Below are 25,236 nucleotides of genomic sequence, written 5' to 3'. Positions count from 1 at the left end.
GATACACTTTCTATTAATATCGAGATCAGAAAAGACGCGAACTTGGACTAAAGCAAATTGCTCAACGTTTGAAAGATTTTAGGGTCATGAGGGGTCGAGAGATGCAACAAATCTTTCGCTTCTTCATGAATCACTTTGACTGATTTTCAGCATCATATGAAGTCGTTATTTCCAAAAGAGGGCAGGTTTATTTACACGCCAGGAGTTGAAATTTGGTATGGTTGCGGCTGGTTGTAGATAGACCAGACCGCGAGGTAATAGCTTTATCACGCCATGCCATCCAAAAATGCAAACACAAAAGGGGGAACGCTGCTTAGAAAAATACTTCATGAATTCAGATAGACTCAGCATCGATATGTGTATTCACGCTGTTATCGACGGTCTTTCACCACTCTCCTTCATCGTCTATCCTTTTTCCATCGCCCGTCCACTTCTCTCACTACCTCCATGCCATCGCCTCCGTACATCTCCCTGTGGTTTGATACAAGCATGCCATGTCCCAGTCCAGGACTACAGCATCTCTATCCATGAACCACAGAATTAAGGGTGCAACGTCGTTTAGGTGGTATCTACCGGGTTGCCATTTCGTAAGGTAGGAAAATGAATATCGTGTAAAGCTTTTGGGTGTTCATGTCCGAAAACATGTGAAGACCAGGCGCCGAAAAAGCAATCCGTGTGAATGCTGAAAGTCGCGAAATTTTATTCGTATGCCGAACCGAATATGCAGAACGAGCGGGAGATGAGATCCATTGCTTTATTTCCAAGTACAGGTAAGGAAATCGATGACCAATTCCACTCTGTGATCGATAGTTCATCGAGGCCTATCAAACAGTGGCGAGCTCAGAGAGGCCTATGCGACAGGAGCAATTGGTGCGACTGGGGCAACACCAAGATCGACAGCATCACCAGAGAGGTCACCGTTGGTAGCCTTTTGTGGGCAGTCACGGGAACTTGTCAAGTCAGTAAAGTTGTCACAGAGGTTGTCAGGAGGGAATCCTTACATATGGCCGGGTTCTCCGCATTGGTAGCAAGTCTTGCCAGCAACGTTGAGAGGTCCTCCGTTTGGTGCACCGCAATCCCTAGAGATGTGACCGAGCTTCCCACAAGCATAGCACTTCATGGCCTGAGCTTGACAGTCACGAGCAAAATGGTTTGGTCCACCGCACTTGTAGCAAGTAGCAGGACGGGGTCCACCAGCAAATCCACCACGGGGGGCAAATCCGCCTCCATATCCACCACGAGGAGCACCAACACCACGGCCCGCACCAGGAACACTGCCTGGGCCAGCTGGGCTTGGGCAAGAACGCTGGACCTTGTCAGCACCAATCTATGACCATGCCAACGATAGAACGTACAGCCAAATGTCCGGGTTGACCACAGTTGTAGCAACGGCCGCTGGTTCCAGCTCCACTCAGACGCAGAGTTGGGCAGTCAGCCTGAACGTGACCTAGACCCTGGCAGTGATAGCATTGCTTGGCCTCGGTGGTTCTCGGCAATGGGCATCCATTCGATTCATGTCCTATCGCAGGTGTCAGAGGATATCGAGGCAATTGGTATCATGAGGCTGAGGCTTACCAGGCTGCTTGCCTACACAAAAGAATCAGTCAAAAATTCGAGATGTCTCTAGGCGAGGCTCTACTCACAGTTGTAACAAAGACGCTCAGCGGAAGAGCAAACTTCGGCATAGTGGCCAACGTTACCGCACTTGTAGCAAGCACGACGAGAGAGTGAAGACATGGCGACTAATCGATGAGTCTGCTGAGTTCCATCGTCAGCACAACAAGTCACATATGCGCCGTCCTCGGTGGCCCATTCCCGGACGATCTTCTTGCATCGGTGCGGTGGCTCATCTGCTCGATCGGATTGTAGCCATTCCTCAACTGTCGTGGCCGGCATTCTTCTTGCGCGATGGTGCGATGTTGTTGGATTTAGGGCCGGGGATTATCAAGATTGCTTTGCATGACCAGCATTCGTCAGGCTGCAGGAAGCTGCATGGATCTTGTGCGACTCGAAGACGTAGTCTAGAAGCCGATGGTCTCAGGATTGGAGGTCGTGGTCGACGTTGAGGCGGGGTGGTGGTGGTGTTGTCATACCGGGGCGAAGAGATCGAGAGCAGATGTGCCACCGTCTGTCTGGTCGACAAGAAAAGATACAAATTCACCGAGGAACATGCAGTGCGAGATGCGGCACCGGCATGCTTTCGGTGGGACTTACAGAGATTCTTCCTGCTTGCTTGAGATCCTGCAGCTTTCCTTCTTCCTTCACAACAGCAACTTCTTCCGTCAACCTTCTTCCCTCCGTGTACAACGTCGCGAGCAGTTGACAGCAAAACTGTGAATTTTGTTTGTGAGGACCGGGCTTCGAAGGCAACTTCGCAGCGGTGGAAAACTCGTGGAAAATCGGGCCTGGCTAGTCTCGTTACCTAAGCTAAATATGGGCCCTGACCTGACTGGGAGTCAGTCGGAGCCGGGGCGGTTGGGACTGGGGGGCGGTCCGAGCAGCAGCACGTGAATTGGCAATCCCGGCAACCACGACTTTGCGAGGTTGGTCCGCTCGCCGTGGCCGAACCAACTCTAATTCTCGATTGAGTGGAGTGGAGTGGAGTGGAAAAGAAAAAGGGGCGGGCCCGAGGACATACCAAGTAAGGAGTGGAGTTCGCAGAAATTGTACCAACTTCGAACAGGACAGCAGATACTTCGTCCTTTGTCTGCACCTTTTATGAAACTTCCCGGTCCGGTGCTTCCTTTTTCCTATCCTAACTATTTCTTTTCATGCAAGAAGGTATGCTCTGCAGCACTAACCGCAGCCCGCATGTAGAATTCTTTATTTCCCTGATTCGACAATTACAAATTCGCTGGAGAAAGAAAAAGAATGCTTGCGGGGACTCCCACCATAAGATCTGTAATATGACTTCTTTGGGGAGAAAATTGTCTGATCACTCGGGCAATTGAAACCTTTGGGCCCAGTCCAATATATACAGTTCTGGCACACCTTTTCTATAAATTCCAAGATCTGCGAGGCTTCTCACGTGGTGGAGAGAGGACTCCTTGGTGATATTAGAAGGAAACGTTCCTGTCCCGGCTCCACAAGAGGCTTTCCCATCCATGTTGATTTTACACGCAGACCAAGCAAGTGGCACCGACCCTGCGGCTGAAGATATGTATAAATTTCTCGCCGTTTCTATTCCTCTGCCGGAGATGCCTTCTGCGCCGACTGCTATCCTCAGACGCGCAAGAGCCTTCCTGCTCAAGCTCACATATCTCGTAATCCAGTACAAAACTATACAGTAACTCCAGCCAAGACGCCCGACGTAATAATACCCAATGCTGGGTGCCGTGAAACTCCAAACTCCAATCTTTCAAACGCTATTTCCAATCAATTAATACAGTACGCTCGCTAAAAACTACTCGACATCGGATACGGGTATATATAGATACAGGGATAATTTGGGAAGAGCTATAGCATGGGCCACACCCGTCCCCTTTCTGACGGGTGTGGTGGCAAAGGCACGTCGGTGGTTGGAGCAATCGATCGAGGTGCCGCCTCAATCACATAATCTACACCATCTTCTGAGATATACGACGGTGGTCTGTGAGCGGTCGAAGGGCGTCCTTCAGACCGGCTCGTAGCATCTTGGCGTCCAAGTGCAGCCTCCTCATTTCGTTGCCAGAAGATGCGGTTTGGATCCACTCTCTGCACAGTATTAGCATCTTTGATTAAATCCCAGTGGAAATGTCCACATACGACAGATTCTCTCCAAAGCCCATAAGCCGGAGGTGGGAGTTTTGTCGCATCGCTCTCAATCCCAGCGGCTTCCTCATCACGGGCTAGTGCAACTCGAATTGGCATAACAGGATTTGCATAACCTCCAGGGCCAATCATTGAGGGGAGAATTTGGTTCTCCATGTCATCGTCGGATGGAGGGTGCATGATCATCATGCAGAGTCGAATCAAAGCATGGCAGAAAAAGATGGTGGTTACCAAAATGATGAGAATCAAGAGAACGTGGAATTCCTGACTCTCATTTCGGTTTGAGAGGGCCAACGCAAGGTAGACGGTCAACACAAGAGTGAGGAACTGGGCCTCGTTAGCATTCTCATCATATTTAGCATCATCCGCGACTTACAATTCCTGAGACGAAGCAGCTCAGAATCTTTTGCCGGATCTTTCTGTTCTTTATTTTTGGGCCACATCTTCGTTCCACATGTCTATGTCTAGCTCTTGATTTTTGTCTCCGTCTCCGTCTTCCAACTTGTGCTAATTCAGCCAAATGTAATTCCGCTGGATCCACACCGACAAACCTTCGCCCAGAAGAGCGGCGGACTGGGGGCGGAATGGTCGTGTCGGGAGAGTCTCGAGTTTCTTGTTGTAGGCCTCTAGGAGGTATAGGGCGAGAGCCGAACGGAGTCAATGGATTTCGAGTAGTCCGTGGGACAGTGGTATTAGGTCGAGTGCTTCTGTCGGAGCTCGTCGAAGAGGTTCGATTGAGATAGGGAATATTGATTCTTGTCGAGGGCAGATTCTGAAGGCCAAGTGCCAACCGCGGTGTCTTTGGACTTTCAGGCGACTGACTTCTGGGTTGCCCAACCATTGACCGTCCTGTAAATAGCTGGTTTATTCCAACCCGCACATTCTGCAGTCTCGAAGGGACCGGTCGCGAGGGCTGAGATGCCGAAGAGCGTCTCGGTGTATTCTCGTTAGAGGCAGGCATGGCGTTTGGTGTTAAAGTGTACGGGTAACCGCTTGTGTGTCTGTTGTCCCAACTCTTTGCTATCCAAAAAATTACACCCTTTAAGGAATATCCGTCTGTTATTCAAGTCGGCCTCCAACGCGTCCATCAAAACTTTCCCTCCACACGAACTAGGCCCATCAACATAACCAAGCGAAGATGACCTGCTGCATGAGTGTCTGTCGAATAGGGAATCGGGATCGAGATCAAGACCCAATTCTGGGATGCACGTCGAAGGAGTCGGGGGATCCAAAGGCCAGTGACTCTCGGTCGTCCACGAACTGTAGGCCGAGAGATAGTTTGAACGAGTGTGTTGTTGCGAGGTTTGCAGAAGTGGTCCAAGACGGATACGATCCAGAGAAGAAGAAACACAGGCCAAGGAGAGACAAGAAGAAAGTACAATGCGAAACTTCCGAGGGAGCTGGCTCACGGAGCCTCTCTCTGAATCCGGGACAGGAGGGAGTGTGAGAAAGAAAGGCTGCGAGGTCAAGAAGCAGACAAGCTTCGAAGGAAGGTTTGGGTTTGTTGGATGCGAGGAAAGCACTGACCTCGTGTTACAGGAGTCGCAACCCGATGGGGGTGTGACGGGAACACCCCTCGAGCGCGAGGCCTCCAGTTAGATCTCTCAAAAGGAGGGAGCGCTCTCACAATCGGGGTTGGAGATGTATCTAAGCGAGTCCGCACCCCTTGCCTGCTCGTTTCAGACAATCCACGCTGAGGAGCACGCAGCCAATCACAGCGGCCGTTTGCCACCCCTCGGCGCTCAGAGGCGTGAAGCTCAGTCAAGGGCAGGTCAGGGGTATGTGATACTACACTGAAATCCAAAAGGAGCCCTGGACTTCACACGGATTCCTGCATCTGTTGAGTACACGCAAAGCCTCTCATCGACCGTTAAAATTTGAGTTTGACAAGCTTTTTGCTTCTTGGATTTTTAGAATGGTACCTGCATGCAAACAGCCATGTACAATCTGGACCAGTCACTTTGCCGCATCGTGCACCTCATTGGCGTTTCTCCTTTATCTCTCTGCAACTATTGGCCCAAGTTGGTAGTGAGTGCATGAATGCGGCTGTTTGCATGATACCTCAACCCCAGGCGTCGAAACAAGGAGAACGGAGGTATTTCGCCGTCTGCGGAAACGCCACGACTCCGTCATCACAAACCAAATTCCATCGTTTGATCCTTTCTTTCCTGAAAGTCCTCACCAAATTTTGTTTTCAGCCGCAGGACAGCCACAGCCCTGAGGTTTTCCAAGCTCAAAATCGAGTCAGCTCACTTCAGCTCACCCAGCAAAAGCGTCCGATCCGAGGAGCCAGACAGGACTATCTCATAGTTAGCGGTCTGCTGGGCAGGTTTCAGCTGCAAAGACTTACTGATGGGATCTGACGATGGAGATAATTCGGCACAGTTAACCGTCCCCTTGTGTCCCGGCAACTTGTATAGCAACTTCCCCGTCTCACTATTCCAAACAACCACGGTCCCATCTCCGGCTCCTGCTGCGATCTTCTTCCCTTGTGAGTTCCAGCTTGCCTTGATTAGATTCTTCTCCATTCCAGCGGGGGCTCCATCGAATGTTCGAATGTGCCGTTCTGTTGGAGCAAACGGTCTGATGTCCCAAGTTCGCACGGTCGAGTCCATCGAGTTTGAAAGAAGCGATTGTGAGTCCGGAGATATCCTTAGAGAAGAGATGGTGTCTGTGTGTCCCAGCATAGAGTAAACCACGGCCTTTCTCCTCATGTCCCAAACCTTGATATCGTTGTCGATGCCGCCAGAATATAACTCATTGCCAGCCTCCGCCAATGCTACCGCCGTCACTGGGAATTCGGTTTCAATAAAGTCCACTGCACCTTTCGTTCGAGGATCCCATATTCCGATATAGCCATCATCAGATCCGCTGATGAGGATTTCTTCACCTCGTTTGCTAATATCCATTGTATTGATCACTTCCTCGTGTCCAACATGCCGTCGTATCCTCGTTCCAGTCTCCAAATCCCAACTCGCCAGGTGCATATCTGCAGATGCTGAAAATAACACTCTTGAATCTCGCGACCAATGTAGATCAAGTATTGCACCTTTATGGCCTGTCAAAGTGCCGTAGTTCTCGCAGTTGCCAAACGTCCTCCAGAGCACTAGGAACTGTTAGACCGGAATTTACGAATGATGAATAGTCAAAAGACCTACTTATCGTTCTGTCCATGGATCCAGAGGCAAAGTAGTTTCCGTTAGGATCAAATTTCGCACAAAAGACTTCTCCTGAGTGCCCAGTCAATTCCATGACAGGAGCTTGAAGACCAGTGGTGCGCGGCGCCTAGTCCACGCATATCAGCAACAGACTCTTCGGCAGACTTCAGCATGTTCATCCTGAATCTTCTAAGGTGATACATACCGCTTGTGTGAGCGCGCCATTTCCTCCAGATCCACTGGCGACAGTTACAGCCTTGCTATCCTTGCCCAGGTTTGGCCTCTTCACCAACATCTGCGAAGAGCCATATTCATCTGATGCGGGCCGCTTCTCTGCCGACATGATTGCGGTTCGAGGCAACCACTCAAGTCGTATGGTAATTGAAAGGGCTCGTGTCTTGGGTAGGATTTTCACTCTCAAGTCACCAAGGCGAAGCTGGGGCTTGATATTTTTCGAATCGCGCTTAAAATCCAAACGAACTGCCGCAGCCTTCTCAATCCCTGCAAGGTGATCAACAGTCTCAGTCCAGTGCCTGGTGCGGCTGTGGTCTAGAACAACGTTAACTTGTCGCTTTGATTGCAAACGTGGAAGCCAGATTTTACCATGGCTTCGACCAAAGCTGCACGGATTGGCGAAGAGTAAGCTAAATATTCCAAGGATTAATTGAAGAGGCAGGCTAACAGCATACAGGGTGTGGAAGTAAGATCCGTTTGTCCGTCTGGATGCTTCCCTTTGGAACTGACAGAGTGAAGGAGTCGAGTAGATAAGGTCAACGCGGAACTGGTTACTCTCACCTATGGCACAATTGTTGCGCAATTATGCAAAGACTACGAAAGCGATTACGTTGAAGTCAACAAGCAGCTTGACAAGATGGGTTACAACATTGGCCTGAGATTAATCGAGGATTACCTTGCGAAATCCAACACTATGAGGAGGTGTTCGAACTTCAGAGAAACAGCGGAAATGATTGCGAAGGTACCGTTCCTCGGCTTTCAAAGGCTCGGGCACAGGGGCTGACTCACTCAGGTTGGATTCAAGATCTTCCTGAACATTACACCCACTATCACGAACTGGACTAGTGACAGCAAACAATTCTCTCTTATCTTCGAAGAAAACCCCCTGGCAGATTTTGTCGAGTTACCAGACGATGGAAGGGCACAAGACGAGTTATGGTACTCAAATATCTTCTGCGGGGTGTTGAGAGGTGCTTTGGAGATGGTGCAGATGCAAGTAGAGGCACATTTCATCAGTGATGTATTGAGGGGCAATGACTCTACGGAGATGAGGATATCTCTGATACGGTATATCGACGATGAGATGCCGGCGGACGATGAGTGAGGCGTTGTGCATGTATTTCGGCGTCTGGCGCAGGAGAGGCGGGATTAGAGATATCAATGCAGCGACTTTGGCAGCTCAGAATCATACTAGATCACTGAGGACACGGATTAGTGGCCCATTGCTGTTGTCATCATGGCAAAATATACAGCATTCATCTCCCCGGGCTATCGTCCAGATCGCTTTGCATAGTAGCCTTCATCAAGATCTGCATGTTTTCAGTCTCATTCCTACGTTTCACTTGTTCCAGTGAATTTCCGGGGAAAATTTTGGGGGCCTATTTGACGAGTGGTTAATGTTGGTGGCCCTCTTGTTAGTGGATGTATCGCGACCACAGAGGTGTATTTTGTGAACATGTGCACGCTTCTTGCATATGTGACTAGATAAATATTTTAAAATATGTTTCGTGACGGAAGTTCTGTTCCAAACAGCGTTCGGCAGCGTTTCCAGTGTTTTCGGTATTACCATCAGTACCAAGACGACTGGTGACTCCTGAAAGCACCAAACTTTCTTGGAGGCTTGGTTGCATATCGCACAGGCAATAAAAAGGCCTGATTACTTAGCGGTGTATTTTCAGGTTTTTAGTTAAACAGCGGGAGGGTTTTCATATAGCGGTGGCATATCTAGTTTTCGAAGGGTCCATCGAGGGAAGTCTTTTCTACTCGGTTTGCAACTGCCTCATTCCCTGCGTCTTTAGAAATTGGATGAGGCTAATTTTGGAACTCTGTAGGCATCTTCGACTTGTGCTGTTATGTCATCACGAAGTCAGCTTGGGAGGAAGTTGGGAGGTTGTCGTTGAAGGAACGTGCGCCCCTTCTATGTCACAGCGAGACTGAGGGCACGACCAAGATTTCCTAAGGGAAATAAAGCTAGAAAAAAGGAGAGCATATGGGATTGGGACCGAGACTGTGTAACTAGTAATCTAGTAACCCCAAGTTGTAATCACCCCAGATCGTTCTAGGCAATGGGTAGAGCTGTCACCCTTGCCCAGAGTCAACACTTCTCGACTTCGCAGGACAACCGACTAGAGATCAACGCTTTGATTATCGCACGAAGACTTTTTGGGCCTCGTTTACGTCTTCTTATGATTCGGATCCTTTGATACTATATTCCTGAAGAAAATCGCCATCAGTTTTCCATTTTCAGGAGTATCTCTCTTGGGTTCGCTTAAAGTGACCAGCTCATCCAATATAAGTATTTCCCCCTGAATAACTCTTTGAAAATTATTAATGAGGCCCCTTTTTGAGTTATTCAAGAGCTCGAATTTGAACCAAGATTCGCTCGAACTTGGAAGAATCCCGCCTTTAGCACTTCACAACTGTCACTAAAACTCATCCTCTAGTACTTTATTACTGCCTATGGGCTGCACTTCTCCATTCACTGGCGCAACAGATATCAACGACAAACCACTCCTTAGAAATCGCTTCACTCATCACCTCATTGGCTCTCGCCGTCTAGGCAGACGAACCGAAATGATGTCTATCATATCATAAGGAAGGAGTATATGAGCCACGTCACAATCATTGTCAGACGGACATTTTTTTCTCAATAAATTAACGATCTCCCTTTCTCCCGAGAGCCGTAAGGACGAATACAGCCAACCGACGAGAAGATGCTGCCCAGCGATGCTTTTTATCACGTGACCACCACTGGCAGAACCTTCGTTCGTGGACAGATGCTCGCAAGTGTTGAGTAAACTTTATCTTCTTAAAGGCAAAAGAGATCGCAGGAAGTCCTTTTGGGCCTATCATGAACAAGGCATGATCGATGGGTTCGACGAAGTTGGCTGTCACACGGTCAGTTTGTAGGTCTGAGCTTCATTTTAGCGGATGAGCCCAACTTCAGAGCGCAGCTCGAAATGAACAGCACATCATTGAGGCATCTTGAAGACTATCTGTTTTCAATGTCAAGTCCATCGATAGCTCTCGCACCAGGATTTCCCTCAAAGCCCTGAGAGTCCTGGCTCCGATCCAAAGAAAGGAGATCCGATGGAGTCACGTGTGTCAGTTAAGCGATCCAATAGACTCAGGGTAAAAAGACCAAAGCAGCATAGTGCGAAAGTTGAATCTTGCGAGACCTTCCAGCCATCTCACGTCTGATTTTTTCCCTCTCGTTGCTCTCCCTCGATTCATGCCCGGTTACTCTCGATACGCACTTTGCGCGCCTTTTGGTTGAGTTGTTCGTTGATATTGATCCTCGCAGCCTCCCCCGTGGCGTCCGGTGCTGGCATTTTGAACAACGTCCTCAATCAGCGAGGCTGGAGTCAGAAGTAAGCGTGCTGAGATATACCCTGGGGCCTGCACACTCCACCCCCATCTGGGTCTTTCGACATCACTCCAGAAACTCAATATCTCAACAGCATCCCTCGACCCGGCATCGACAACCCATTGAGTCGACGATCGCAGGGCGAGAATCCTCTCTCACGGCATTCTGTCGACGAGAACGCCCTAACCTCTTTCGCCCCCGAACCACCCTCGCTTGCCTCCCTCGCGCGCCTATCGCATTCGCTTTTTGTCCTTCGCAAAAAAGGGTGTGAGACGGAAGTTACACGGCGGTCCACGATCACCGATTTCCAATTTGCCTCACTTGCTCTGCACATTCCGGTCAAACTGTGACGAGTTGGCAGCTTCAGTTTCCATATCCTCCAAGCTCGTCGACGTGAAGAAGATCCGCCGTTGCGACAGTCGGCTCTAACCGCTCCGCGTCAGAGGTGCGGTGGCTGACGGAGCTTTTTCCACGCTTTCTCAACTGCAAGGCACAGGAACACGAGGGAAATCTTTCGCGACCATAATCCGCGAAGATGAACAACGTCAGTATGGGAGGAATGAATGCCATGGGTGGCCCAGTCGGTGGCGGCATGCCCATGATGAATAATGGAGCTGCTGGAGTTCGTCCACCGATGCCCGCAAACGACAACCGTTCGCAACTCAACACATACATTTACGAATACTTCTTAAGGAATGGCATGTACGATTGCGCGAGGTCACTGCTGAATAGCGACCAGCCGATGAATGTTATCAAGGATAGTCCTGGAAGGCGTCGCGACGAAAACGGAGGCGATGAGGGAGCTGATGGAGATTCGAAGGACGATATCGACTCGAAACGACCAGCGGACCTCCCGGATCCAAATCTCCCCAAAGAATGCCCAGAAAGTTGCTTTCTATACGAGTGGTGGTGTTTATTCTGGGATATGTTCAATGCTCAGCGTGGCAAAGGAGACGGACGCAATGTTCTGCAATATGTCACGCATACACAGGTACGTACAGTGATGGCATTTCTCGTCAAGTTCAAGCTAAGACCTTCTCAAGGCACAATCACGGATGAGGCAAGAACAGCAGCAAGCAATGCTCCGGGGCATTCGGGGCGACATGCAACTACCTCAAGGGTATCAGCAAGCTATGATGATGAGGGGTCAAGCAGTAAACAATATGAATCTCAACCAGAACAATGAACTGAGACAGAAGGCCATCCATAACAACAGAAATGCGTAAGTACCTCCTACAACCCAGCTACACAACTCTTCTAACATTCTCTAGGACTCCTAACATGCAAATTCTCGCACAGCAGAAGCAGCAACAGATGCAACGAGACCCGTCCGATGGAAACAATCAACAACGGCCCCAATCTCCTGGATCTGCTGAAAACGCGCCCTCCCCTTCGAAACGACCTCGCCTTGATCAACCCCAATTTAACCCACAACAAATGCCAAATGGAAGAGGACAAATGCCCCAACAGGTGGGAGAAACTGGCCCCAGCAATGCTATTCAAGCCGCACATATGCAGCTTACCAATGGAATCGAACCAAACAATCTGACAGCTCAGCAGTTCCAGCCCGGTGCGAACGCGACAGCCCAAGCAAGATTGGCTGGATACCAAGCCAACCTAGCCCAACAACAAGCCACTCAGATGCCTGGTTCCAAACCTATGCCAAACCCAGGAGGCCCCCCGAACCAAGGTTCACCGATGATGACCCAAGGTCAAGATGGGGGTGCTATAGCCAATTACTATAATCCTGGCGAAATGGGGCCGAATGGCATGCGAGGTCCGGGCGGCCAACCTAGTGCTGCGGGTGGAAATCATGCCTTGCAAGACTATCAAATGCAGCTCATGCTCTTAGAACAACAGAACAAGAAGAGACTTATGATGGCCCGACAAGAGCAAGACAACATGATGCCTCGAGGACCAGATGGTTCTGGGGGTCAAGCAGGCCCAGGTATGGGAGCCAACGGCCAACCGTTCCAAGGCACCTCACCTCAAGGTCCTCGTTCTGTGAACTCACCCAATCCGGGTGATCAAATGAAACGGGGTACACCTCACATGAATCCCGGTGGCGGAATGGCGTCTCCCTTACCAGAACCACAATCGCGTGGTTCACCCGGTGCTGCCATGAACTTCAACATTGCTGGTGGACCGATGGATCCGAGCGGCATGAATCAGCAATATTTCAACGGTGTTATGCCCAACGGCATGAGACCCCCAAGCTCGCACCCAGCTCCTGGTCGGTTTAACAACCAAATGACGCCGCAACAACAAATGGCCATGGCACAGCAACAACAGGCAGGCGGCGTTCAGAATTGGTCAAATGGACCTAACGGACAGATGATGCCGCAACAAAGCGTGCAAGGAGCTCCCCAGCAGAACATGGGCACTCCTCAGCAGCGAGCAATGCCCCCTCCTCCATCAGCTCCGGCAACTGGTGCAGCTGCCAATGGTCGCACACAGACGTCCTCTCCACAGCAAAATGCTGCTCCACAGACACCATCACAACCTAATAAGCCGAATCCAAAGAAGAAGAATGACTCGAAGGATGCTAAAACAAAGGTATATTTTAATGCGTTTAATGGATACTTTTGTAGAAATGTTGACATTGATGACAGCGGACTGCAAAGAAGGGATCCACCGCAATCAACGCTGGTGCTACACCATCTGCCGACGCTGAAGCTACCGCAGCAACAACGACGCCCCAGACACCGATCACCCCCGTCCACCCAAAGAGCTTCACTGGACAGAACGGCGCTGTTCAACCGGTCACGAACGGTCAACCAACTGGGCCCGCTGCCAATATTGGTGTGGTCTCGCAGCCAGACCCCTTACAGGTTGGTGGGTTCGGTTTGGGCGGCGATTCTGTGAGTTTTACCAAGCCTACCTCAAGGTATCTTGCTAACTTTCACAGTTCGGTTTCTCGAATGAGATGGAATTTGCTCCCAATAACGGTAGCCTGGATGTACTCCAGGACTTCGATTTCGACTCTTTCTTACACCAAGATGGCGGGGCGGAAGACAACTTCAACTTCGATGCGTCTGGTTTCCTAGACGAAAACACAATCGGAGCAGAATGACCATAGGGGCCTCATGAGTGCCATCATCAATTTCCGGCGTTTTCGAGCATACCTCCGGCGTTAGCGGATCATACCACTTCACTGTTCTGGCCTGTTCATTGTTTACGCGAAAAGAGTCCAAGTTTCAAATGATTAGAAGGATCAAATTCTCGACTGTCTCAAAAATTCCCTTTTTACATACACATCTGCAAATTTGTGTGCTCGGATACGGGTATAGTATCGTGTTTCCTGTTTTATGTTTATGCTTGATTGTTGAAACGAAGGACCTTAATACATACTCTACTGTGTTTTGGTGCCTCGCAGTGCGCTCGGTATCAGAGCGACAAGGTGGAATTCGGAGTCTGGGGGTCACTCAACAAATTCTTATCTGTTTATTACTGATGCACGAAGAAGCTGGGGTCATGGAGGAATCCTGTGTATTTATCATCCAGATGCGGGCAGCTATTGCGGGAGAGAAAGGCTGTTGCTTACAACGGAGCACACTTTAATGTTCAGACCGATGCCTAGAGAAGTGTGTGCAACAGAGATTCGCGAAGACCATTCATGTGTGGTAAGCTCGGTCTTTTACTCTGTTCTAATCATTCAAGGACAGATCCACCCTTCGGACAAAACATGCATGTGTTGCTGTAGCAAGTAGGCCGAAAATTAGCCAGTAGGGAGGTTGCTTTCCCCGCCGCTACTGTGCTTTGCGCGCCTGCGCCTAGCGCTTGTCATCTTATTTATTCCACTCTCACCACCTTTCTCTCCTTCTTCTCTATTTACCAAATCTCTGTGTCGCAAATCTCTGCTTTCCGCCCTTACCGAAGACACACCGCCTTTTCATAAAATTACGGCCCTATTTCTAATTTTTCAGAATTCACCCCTTTTTTAGCCGAAGTTGCCCCCCTATTTTCCCCGGAACACCATTCTTTCACTGCTCTTTCCAAACTCCAGAAGCGACCGAAGTCACCACAAGTCGAATATGGCACCAATTTCACAACCTGACCTTTGGGCCCCATGGGAAAGTGCCACCATTCTCCGTAAACAACCTATTTTTTTGTCCCATATCCCGAGCTCTCTACTTCGCTGGTCGGAAGGATATTTCATGATCCTTGCTCGCTCCCAGCTCGCACCTCCCTGAAGACATACCTTGCTAATTCGTCGATAGAAGTGAGGACCAGCACGATGAAACAAATGCGTGGGCTGTCGATCACAACGGGCATCTATAAGCTTCCGCGCACCACGCGCGTCTTTTGCTCTTTCACAGGTCTCGAGAGCGATGAACACGATCTCACTTTCCATGGTGGTGTCGACAAAGCCGTGCATCAATATTTTCCGGGCCATTACAAGGACTGGAAGGAGGAGCACCCCGAGGCCGAAGAAGCGTTTGAGGTCGGTGGATTTGGAGAAAATCTCGTTGTGAATGGCGGAATGAACGAGCGCAATGTTTGTATTGGGGATATTATACGGGTTGGTGGGCAAGATGGGGTTCTGTTACAAATTTCGTTGCCCAGACAACCCTGCTTCAAGCTGAATCATCGATTTGGACTTAAGGGCTTCGCGGCTCAAACATGGAAGAAGAGTCGCACGGGGTGGTACTACAAGGTGCTTGAAGAGGGGTGGATGGAGGTTGGTGATAAAGTCACGCTGGTGGAGAGAAAGTATCCCCACTGGACAATTGAGAGGGTGCAAGAGTATCTGCATCGCGATAAGGACAATCTTCAGAAGTTGATGGAGGTGCGTTTACCATTCCGGTCTCGCTTAAGAAGAACTTTTAGAACTGGCAGAAGGTTGTACTAACAAATTTCATAGCTGGAGAAGATTGAGGAATTCGGGGACGAGTGCAAAAACGCCTTCAAGACCAGAGTTGCAAAACTCAAGGCCGAAGAAGAGGAGAAGGCAAACGGTGGGAAGAAGAAAAAACCAGAGGTTTGGCAGGAGTTTGAAGTTGTTGAGAAGAAGGCCGAAACCAGCAGAATAGCCTCCTTTATTCTTGAGAGACCTGGCGAAGGAGAAGAGCTGGATCCTGGGTTCTTCGTTCGACTCAAATTGCCCAACGGCTTGATTCGCCCTTACTCCATCGTAGGTGGGACAACGAATCGCTTCCAACTCGGAATCGCTCTCGAGGAGGACAGCCGTGGCGGCTCACGATACCTACATGAAATAATTCAGCAAGGAGATAAGATCCTTGCAGGGAATCTTACTGAAAGTATTCCTTGTTCTCCCCAGTCTTCAAATCATATTTTTATAGCAGGTGTACGTGTATTTCCGAGTTCACCTTTCCCTATTTTGAGGTCTCACGAGGCCTTGTCCATTCAAGTCTTGTCCCTTCCAAGTGTTCCACAAATTGCGGTATATTCTTTGAGTTCCATAGCGAGCATGCTAACGTACCATTTTCAAGGGTATTGGTATCACCGCTTTCCTCGCACACATGGACATTTATTCTCAAATCAACTGGAACTACACACTTCACTACGCCGTCCGATCTACTGAAGACATTCCGTTCAGATCATTGGTCGAAAAAATGAGATCAAACGTCGTAATCTACAACAAATCGAAAGGCGAACGGATGGATGTCCTTCAAATTCTCAAAGATCGCTCCTGGAACTCCTTCGTATATAGTTGCGGACCGCAGCGGATGGTCGAGGATATTATACGCTCTTCAAAGGAATGTGGTATGTCGCCAGAGGAAATTCACCTTGAAGCGTTCCAAATTGCAACTTCGGGAGACCCCTTTACTGTGGAGGTAAAGAAGACCGGGCAGGTGTTAACAGTGGACAGAGAGAAGACACTCCTGGAAACTATTAGGGAGGCTGGTTTGGAGGTCGATTCGAGTTGTGAGACAGGCAATTGCGGTACTTGTCGAGTCGAGGTCTGCCAAGGGAGAGTGGATCATCGGGGAAGTGGGCTAAGTGGAGAGAACAAGGCAAATGCGATGTTGAGTTGTGTTTCGAGAGGTATTGGGCATATCGTCATAGATTTCTGAGTCAAGCGTTCCACGCTTAAGGTTCTTTCTGGGTTCTTCGTAATATTTTCTCTTGCGCTCCAACTCCTTTCATTGTCCCAGGACAGTATGGTAGTTCTTAGAGCAGATATTGTATTTGAGCAGTAGCCAAAACGTGCCTCGATAGACAGTTTCCAAAGCAACAACGTACTTCGAGACCCTCAACAGCTTCATAGATAGCAGTCAAATGATACACATTCTATAATTGCTTCAACCAAAATTCGATGTCAAATTGAAAGGGGAAGCAGGCGACAACCAAATTGTCACGTTTCTTTCTCCATTGCCCTCATTCTTCAGTCTGCCAACTTTCGATTTTTAACGTCCCATTATGGTCAAAGATGAAGTTCTAAAGGATTTGAGTAGACCTGAGTACTGGGACCAGTGCCGAGAGAGTAAGCAAGGATGGCAGAGCGATTCGTGCAAGTGGTTCCGAACATTCAAAAATCTGCGGCCATTCTTCGAGAAACACCTCCCAGATGCTTCCAGTGGGAGTTGCATAATGCATTTAGGGTGTGATAATAGTGTGCGTCCTCATTTGCGTCATAATTAGGACTTCTTGACCCATCTCTCCCCTTTACCTGCTCGGTAATGGAGTCGGTTTTGTTGCGGGGTTCACTCAGCTAATACATTTTATCTGCTCATAGACGTTGACGGCGGGCCTATGCACCTTGGGCTATACTAATCAGATGAGCGTAGAATTTCCCAGGTTGTAATTGACGCAATGATTGTGAAGCAGGCCCGTCCTCGAGTGTTTCTCTCCGCCTTCGAATATCCCCTGACTTCCGGAACATTCGAGTTCTGTACTTTACAAATTCCCCCCAGGTGCTGGTATATCTACGATTTCTAATAAATTGATACTGGTCCAAGTTTATCTAGATACTTGAGTCTCAATACTCATTAGTTGGTCACGGATGTCCGGAACATTCGACTTCTTGCCGTTACTGTCGACGCGGCAATCGATATGATCCATGGCTCACTGTGGGATTCTCCGAGCAATGTCTAAGGCATGATTCTGAGCTTGGCTTGGGTAGAAATAGAGGAGTCAGCTACTAATAACAGGAATCAGTTACTATGGAGAAATACGCCGATGAGGTACAGCTAAACGTCGTTGTTACGTCTAGCCCTCTACTAATATACACAGGTTGTGAGAGTCTTGAAACCCGGTGGGAAATTGTTATATCACTTATCGATAACCCCATTTCGTCAAATTCTTGCTGTTGAGTGAGAGAATCTAGGACTTGGAGGTTGAGGTTTTGACGGACCCAGAGAACCCCGGCACATTCGAACATTTTAGCTTTATCATGACGGCAAGGACGGAGTGGAGGTGAACTATAAATATTCGGTTAGGGAAGGTGTCATTGGTCACAATAACAACCTATAATATGGGAAGTAGAATTGACATGCTGTACAAAGGGTTTCATGAAGAAGGCGTGCTCCATTGTTATACTCATAGGACATGAAATGGCAAGAATAACACAGATGATCAGCTTCAAGTCACCCTAGCCTAATTTGCCATGAATAGACATCAATTTCAGACCGCTGTCGGCTTTCAAGTTCTATCCTAGTCATACCTGCAGTCACAAACGCATGAATTTCCAGAACACTGCCGGTTTCGGTCAGGTCCATATTCTCGCTAGCATCGAATATATGTCTTCACAGCACGACTCACATGTGAATTGGTACAGTAGAGATACCCATTGCAGCCAGATTGGGCACAACAATGATTAACGCAAACGGCTGCGTCATGGTCAGACAGCTATGTGTGGGTCAAGTTTTGAACGTAACTCACTCTTCGAGCAACTTCGTGGAGAGAGCTTGAAAAGGTTAATTGGGGGCAGTCTAATGATGAAGTCACAACTCACTTGCTCTGCAGAAGGCATCGCGACAGTAACACTGACGAAGAGGATGAGGTATTTGAATAGCTGCATGGCTGATGTTTGAGAAGATACTCGTTCAACAACTCAACGACTATTTTTATTTATCAAGGACAATAAGTTGCTAATCAAGTTGATGGTGTTACTGAGAATAGCGAAAGTAAAGGGTGTTGATTGCTTTATAGAACGCCAGCTGGCTTCTTCCCACCTGACTTGATATTTGCGTCTGGAAACGGTCCGAATGAACTGGTACAGACGAAATGTCGAGGAGGAAGTATTGTTTATTCTTAGAACAATAGGAAAAAGCCTGTGTTACGCTGGCATGATCCTGAAAAAGCATATCATACAGATTGTTACCGCAGTAGCTGAGTCCAATGAAGTTACCCCGACGCCGATTGAAGCTTACGAAGCTCTGATGGTGATCGACCGTAATGCAAATGCATCGGGTGAAGTCGACCGTTCAGCTTGGTATCCAAAGCACCCCGGCGAAGAAAGCTACCCTTCAAAGTAGCGCTGGCATTCGTCTATGACTTACAGCATGCTTATGGTACATTGTCATGCAGGGGCCCTTGTCTGAAAATCCAGGAATAGTTCACCCATGCCAAACTCACGAACAGCTTCCGGAAGAAGAATCTGCGGGCAAATATGAAGCCGATCATATAGAATCTGACTTTTCAGAATATATTCTCGCGGTGGATTAAAAAATAGTATTGATCTTCAGTGTCCCAAGACAACTTAGACCTTTCGAATGCCTTTCCTCTATATGTTCAGTCTCATTTTAGTACATTCAATGTCTGCTCCTCAGCTGAAGCAGCCTCGATGATGTGTGGAGGTGTAACGGTCTGAAGCCCCTCGGTGAAGAATGGTGCTGGCCCCGGAAGGAGAGTGGGGATTGTTGGTGTGGGTGGATTGTGGCACTTTGGGCGCTTGTGGGCCAAGGCTTCAAAATGTGATGAAGTGGTAGCCATCTCAAGAACAAACTCGAAGAAGGACGATGCGATGAGGATGGGTGGCACCAAATCCATCGCTACAGAAGATAAAGGGTAAGCTCCAACTTCTCGAAATATCAAACCCTCTTGTCACAATGTCCAACAGCTTTTGGAACATTCTATCCGGGAAATATCTGAAAGCAGTATGCTAATTCCGGGTCTTTGAGGATAGCTGGAACAAGGCCAATTCTTGAAGTCTCGATCTCACCGTTTTGATAGTATCAAGCCTGAATATGCCTATTGTAGAATATATCCATCTTTTGAGGACGAACGGGCAATCCATCTAGGTGAGTGGCACTCCTAGTTTCTTGTATTGAGCATGCACTAACTTCTCCTTCCAGGTCGGCGCGCCCGAGGATAAGATCCCAGTATTTAACGGCTTTGCTCTCATCACAAAGGATGCCAAGCTGGGTGGATCAGCCATTGGTTCTCCTGCTGATAATGTTCAGATGCTCGAGTTGCTACAAAGAACAAGATCCATCCTTTCATCCAAGAGCGGCCGCTGAAGGACGCGAATCCAGCGGTTCTCGATATGGGCAAGGGTATTGCGAGATACAGATACGTGCACGTGAATGGGAAATATGCAGCAGAGGAGAACGTATAAAGCGTTGGTAGATAAAAGCAGAAATGCAACGTCCTTTGCAGTGTATCCGGCATATGTGACGCAGCAAACGCAAATTGATTGCCTTCGCGGCGGGTTGGAAAAGAGGGACTGAACCTTGAACTTTCAATGTCCCAAGCCAAAGTTGGACATTCTTGTGAGGGCTCCATTCATTTGGATTCGCGAGGGGCAGGTAACCAGTATTCTACAATTTCCGAGATATTCCAAGGGAGTAAATTTTGAATGCACAATATCGCATGTGTGCATTTAGAGAGGAAGGATTCCCATTATCCAGCTTGGCTTGAGGCATTGAAATGAGTGCCGCTTTTTCTACACACCGCGAGTCACCGCTCTAAGTACTTCCCCGTTCACTTGATAACCTTAAATGCGGAACGCTTGTTTCGGCGCTTTAATACCATTACGGCCGAGCGATATGATTAGTTGAGAAAAAACCAACCTCCTTAATTTTGCGGCCAGCCAGCACTGTTTCCATCTCCACGCCTTCCGCCGTTCAGGGGCTCTGAAAGGCGTGAGGGCTGGCTTCCGCTCGATATATCGCCGAAAACCTCGAATTCTTCCATTAGCTCCCGGTTATATGCAATTCGGACAGCTTAAAAGTCATTTTGAAGTCAGAAATTTCCTTCAAAGAGTGAATAGGAGGCTCCAAGGCTGCGGCATGGACTTTGCGTCGTTGACAATGCCCTGTAGTCAGCCTCGTCAAACCCGCTTTTGCCTATTTGGGACTAGCCGCTCTTGCGCCCCTTCAGAAATACAGACATCGAAGAGAGGCAAGTCCAAAATATTCTATCAACGACATCGTCCGAGGACGACACCCCAACACTGCGCAGATCTCCCCGTCAAACTCAGAATCTCTTATTGGGGCTGCTGTTGATCTTAATGCCATCTTTTTTCCCCTACTAGAGTCACCCAGGCCTCGGGGCGACACGCGCCTCGATCTCGCTGAAGGCGACAGCTCCTCTCAACTTCTTCCGCATCTCGAGCGCACCTCCATCCACCTCTTTTGCTCTAATATACGGTTCTTGCGACTCCGGGACCTTTCAAGATGGCTGAATACGAAGAAGGCTACGAGTACGATGAGTATGGGGAGGAGGACGCTGGGATCACGGCCGAGGACTGCTGGACGGTTATCTCATCGTTCTTCGAGTCCAAAGGTCTAGTCTCACAACAGCTCGATTCTTTCGATGAATTTGTGTCTACGACGATGCAGGAATTGGTAGAGGAGAACTCACAACTCACCCTCGATCAGAACAATCCACCACACTCCGAAGACAACCCTATCACCGTTCGAAGATATGAGATCAAGTTTGGTACGGTCTTGTTGTCGCGGCCAGCAATGACAGAAGGCGATGGAAGTACACAAGTCATGCTACCCCAAGAAGCGCGACTGCGAAACCTGACCTACTCGAGCCCTCTGTACCTCGAAATGACAAAGAAGGTATCGGTGGCTGTGGAGCGCGACATTCCTCTCAATGAGCTTGATGAAGAGCAGGAGGCAGAGATGGCCAGAAGTGGCGAGATTCCGACAAGACTGCTCTGGGAAGATGAAGATGGTGGACAGGTTGGGGATAAAGGAGAGCCGGCAATGGATCGGGTCTTCATTGGGAAGCTTCCCATTATGCTGAAATCGAAATACTGCATATTGAAGGATCTCGATGAAGACGATCTCTATGCCTGGAACGAATGTCCATACGACCAAGGTGGTTACTTCATCATCAACGGCAGCGAAAAAGTCCTGATCGCGCAGGAGCGCAGTGCAGCGAACATCGTCCAGGTATTCAAGAAGGCACCGCCCAGTCCTACTCCATTCATTGCCGAGATTCGAAGCGCTCTCGAGAAGGGGTCGCGTCTGATCTCATCGATGACCATCAAGCTTTTCGCAAAAGGCGATGGTCAGAGAGGTGGTTTCGGCCAAACTATCAAATCAACTTTACCATATATCAAGACCGATATCCCGATCGCTGTCGTATTCCGAGCGCTCGGTGTCGTCTCTGACGAGGACATCTTAAACCACATTTGCTATGACCGTACAGATACCCAAATGCTGGAGATGCTGAAACCCTGTATCGAAGAGGCTTTTGTCATCCAGGACCGAGAAGTTGCCTTGGACTTTATTGGCAAGCGTGGTAGTGGAGCGACATTGACCCGTGACAAACGTGTCAAGTACGCTCGCGATATCATGCAGAAGGAGCTGCTTCCCCATATTTCTCAAAAGGAAGGCAGCGAGACCCGCAAGGCGTTCTTCTTGGGCTACATGGTCCATAAGATGTTGCAGTGCGCTCTTGGTCGTCGCGAAACTGATGATCGAGATCATTTTGGAAAGAAGCGATTGGATCTGGCCGGCCCGCTACTTGCGAAGCTTTTCCGAAGTTTGTTCCGCAGACTTACTCAAGACGTCTATAAATACCTCCAAAGATGCGTAGAGAACAATCGCGAGTTCAATCTCACGCTCGGAGTCAAGGCAACTACACTCACAAATGGTCTCAAATACTCCTTGGCCACAGGAAACTGGGGTGATCAAAAGAAGGCAGCTAGCTCAACTGCTGGTGTCTCCCAAGTACTCAACAGATATACCTTTGCTTCTACTCTTTCTCATCTACGCCGAACTAATACCCCTATTGGCCGTGATGGGAAAATTGCGAAGCCTCGTCAACTGCACAACACTCATTGGGGTCTGGTCTGTCCAGCTGAGACTCCTGAGGGACAAGCTTGTGGTCTCGTCAAGAATTTGGCACTCATGTGCTATGTGACCGTTGGTACTCCCAGCGATCCTATCATCGAGTTTATGATCCAGCGGAACATGGAAGTTCTTGAGGAATACGAACCTTTGCGGTCGCCGAACGCCACCAAAGTCTTCGTTAATGGTGTCTGGGTGGGTGTTCACAGAGACCCAGCCCACCTCGTCAAGACTGTTCAGAATCTTCGAAGATCCCACTTAATTTCTCATGAAGTCTCTCTGATTCGAGATATTCGAGATCGAGAGTTCAAGATTTTCACAGATGCCGGGAGAGTTTGCAGGCCGCTATTTGTCATCGACAACGATGTCGATAGCCCTAATAAAGGCAACCTAGTTCTGAACAAGGATCATATTCGAAGATTGGAAGATGACCAGGCCATGGCCGCCAATTTGGATGCGGAGGCAAAAGCAGAGCAAGGCTACTTCGGTTTCCAAGGACTGATCAATGAGGGTGTAGTGGAGTATGTTGATGCCGAGGAGGAAGAGACAGTCATGATCGTCATGACCCCAGAAGATTTGGATATTTCAAGACAACTCCAGGCTGGATACCAGATTCGCCCGGACGAGAGTGGAGACTTGAACAAGAGAGTGAAAGCTCCAATGAACCCTACAGCGCATATTTGGACTCATTGTGAGATTCATCCAAGTATGATTTTGGGAATTTGCGCGAGCATTATTCCCTTCCCAGATCATAATCAGGTAGGTTACTATGCGTACGCATTTCTTTAATTCATCGCTGACCGTCTAGTCTCCCCGTAATACTTACCAATCCGCTATGGGCAAGCAAGCTATGGGAGTGTTCCTCACAAACTTTGACCAGCGTATGGACACCATGGCGAACATTCTGTACTATCCACAGAAGCCTCTTGCAACTACTCGTTCTATGGAGTTCTTGAAATTCCGAGAACTTCCCGCCGGTCAGAACGCCATTGTCGCCATTGCTTGTTACTCTGGATACAACCAAGAAGATTCCGTCATCATGAACCAGAGTAGCATCGATCGTGGCCTTTTCCGAAGTCTGTTCTATCGTGCCTACACAGACCAGGAGAAGCGTATTGGCATGAATGTGGTTGAACAATTCGAGAAGCCATTTAGACAAGATACATTGAAACTGAAGCATGGGACTTATGACAAGCTCGATGATGATGGAATCGTCGCGCCAGGTGTTCGTGTTTCGGGAGAGGATATCATCATCGGCAAGACTGCGCCAATTGCACCAGATGCCGAAGAGCTTGGGCAGCGTACAAAGGCACATGTCAAGCGAGATGCATCCACTCCCTTGCGTAGCACGGAGAACGGTATTGTCGACCAGGTCCTCATCACAACCAATGCCGAAGGTCTCCGCTTCGTGAAGGTACGAATGCGAACAACCAAGATCCCACAGATTGGCGATAAGTTTGCTTCTCGTCACGGTCAAAAGGGAACTATCGGTATTACCTACCGACAAGAGGATATGCCTTTTACTAGGCAGGGAATCGTGCCGGACTTGATCATCAATCCTCATGCCATTCCGTCTCGTATGACAATTGCTCATTTGATTGAATGTCAATTGAGTAAGGTCTCCACGCTCCGAGGTCTTGAAGGTGACGCTACACCCTTCACGGAAGTCACTGTTGATTCAGTTTCCAAGCTCCTCCGTGATCATGGGTATCAATCTCGTGGCTTTGAGATCATGTATCATGGCCATACTGGACGCAAGCTTATGGCACAAGTATTCCTGGGTCCAACTTACTACCAACGTCTTCGTCACATGGTCGATGACAAGATCCACGCGCGAGCCAGAGGGCCTGTTCAGATTCTGACAAGACAGCCAGTGGAAGGTCGTGCTAGAGATGGTGGTCTTCGTTTCGGAGAAATGGAGCGTGATTGTATGATCTCTCACGGAGCAAGTGCTTTCTTGAAGGAGAGATTGTTCGAGGTATCGGATGCTTTCAGAGTCCACGTTTGTGACATCTGTGGACTTATGACACCGATTGCGTAAGTTTCAACCATTCCTGGGGAATTTAACGCTGACATGCAATAGTAAACTTTCCACACAATCTTTCGAGTGCAGACCTTGCAAGAACAAAACCAAGATTTCTCAGATCCACATTCCCTACGCTGCCAAGTTACTCTTCCAAGAGCTGGCATCGATGAACATCGCATCTAGAATGTTCACCAAGCGATCCGGGATTTCAGTTCGCTGAGCGAGTGGTGGGGAAATGGAGGGGGAGATGTAAGAATGTATGATGAGAAAAGGAGACATGGTCGGGGAGAGGAGAAAGTCTTTGCATATCGGGGCGTTTGGGAAGGAGCGAGAATGGAAGAAAAGGTCCTCGAAAACATTTGCATAGTTTAATACCGCCAAGTTCGTTTGCCATGGGAGGCCCAAAGCGGAACCCCCTTATTGTACCATATCTAGATCTCAGGGAAATGAATGCAGGAATGATCTGGATTCTTTTAGTGCCCTCCT

The 25,236-nt window shown here is 48.8% G+C and overlaps 6 protein-coding genes across 6 annotated transcripts; 4 read left to right on the top strand and 2 right to left on the bottom strand.

Moving 5' to 3' along the window:
* Positions 1-3,373: 3,373 nt before the first annotated feature.
* Positions 3,374-4,920, bottom strand: K444DRAFT_154323 (uncharacterized protein). Its single transcript, XM_024870621.1, has 3 exons — positions 4,127-4,920; positions 3,745-4,077; positions 3,374-3,693 (listed from the first exon to the last, which is right to left on the bottom strand). Exons 1-3 carry the CDS (start codon positions 4,709-4,711, stop codon positions 3,457-3,459), a joined length of 1,155 nt encoding a protein of 384 aa, XP_024742744.1. The 5' UTR covers positions 4,712-4,920; the 3' UTR covers positions 3,374-3,456.
* A 1,079-nt stretch (positions 4,921-5,999) lies between these two features.
* Positions 6,000-7,251, bottom strand: K444DRAFT_518061 (WD40 repeat-like protein; the record flags this gene model as incomplete). The annotated part of the gene is made up of 4 exons (XM_024873829.1): positions 6,000-6,049; positions 6,101-6,856; positions 6,909-7,035; positions 7,114-7,251. The coding sequence occupies 4 exons, from the start codon at positions 7,249-7,251 to the stop codon at positions 6,000-6,002; spliced, it is 1,071 nt and encodes a 356-aa protein (XP_024742743.1).
* A 170-nt stretch (positions 7,252-7,421) lies between these two features.
* Positions 7,422-8,683, top strand: K444DRAFT_552178 (trafficking protein-like protein particle complex subunit 3). The gene is made up of 4 exons (XM_024876575.1): positions 7,422-7,547; positions 7,600-7,608; positions 7,662-7,884; positions 7,936-8,683. The coding sequence occupies exons 1-4, from the start codon at positions 7,513-7,515 to the stop codon at positions 8,245-8,247; spliced, it is 579 nt and encodes a 192-aa protein (XP_024742742.1). The 5' UTR covers positions 7,422-7,512; the 3' UTR covers positions 8,248-8,683.
* A 2,361-nt stretch (positions 8,684-11,044) lies between these two features.
* On the top strand, positions 11,045-13,582 carry K444DRAFT_624384 (uncharacterized protein; the record flags this gene model as incomplete). The annotated part of the gene is made up of 5 exons (XM_024882393.1): positions 11,045-11,500; positions 11,553-11,731; positions 11,781-13,065; positions 13,122-13,370; positions 13,418-13,582. The coding sequence occupies 5 exons, from the start codon at positions 11,045-11,047 to the stop codon at positions 13,580-13,582; spliced, it is 2,334 nt and encodes a 777-aa protein (XP_024742741.1).
* A 775-nt stretch (positions 13,583-14,357) lies between these two features.
* K444DRAFT_607239 (phenoxybenzoate dioxygenase subunit beta) lies at positions 14,358-16,754 on the top strand. Its single transcript, XM_024879139.1, has 4 exons — positions 14,358-14,601; positions 14,730-15,298; positions 15,374-15,817; positions 15,963-16,754. The coding sequence occupies exons 1-4, from the start codon at positions 14,544-14,546 to the stop codon at positions 16,545-16,547; spliced, it is 1,656 nt and encodes a 551-aa protein (XP_024742740.1). The 5' UTR covers positions 14,358-14,543; the 3' UTR covers positions 16,548-16,754.
* A 4,338-nt stretch (positions 16,755-21,092) lies between these two features.
* On the top strand, positions 21,093-24,970 carry K444DRAFT_518145 (putative DNA-directed RNA polymerase II subunit RPB2; the record flags this gene model as incomplete). The annotated part of the gene is made up of 3 exons (XM_024873840.1): positions 21,093-23,483; positions 23,533-24,761; positions 24,808-24,970. The coding sequence occupies 3 exons, from the start codon at positions 21,093-21,095 to the stop codon at positions 24,968-24,970; spliced, it is 3,783 nt and encodes a 1,260-aa protein (XP_024742739.1).
* Between the last annotated feature and the right edge of the window lie 266 nt (positions 24,971-25,236).

Source organism: Hyaloscypha bicolor (assembly GCF_002865645.1).
Source record: "Hyaloscypha bicolor E unplaced genomic scaffold K444scaffold_15, whole genome shotgun sequence".
Classification (NCBI taxonomy): Eukaryota; Fungi; Ascomycota; class Leotiomycetes; order Helotiales; family Hyaloscyphaceae; genus Hyaloscypha; species Hyaloscypha bicolor.
This window is presented reverse-complemented; position numbering and strand designations above follow the sequence as displayed.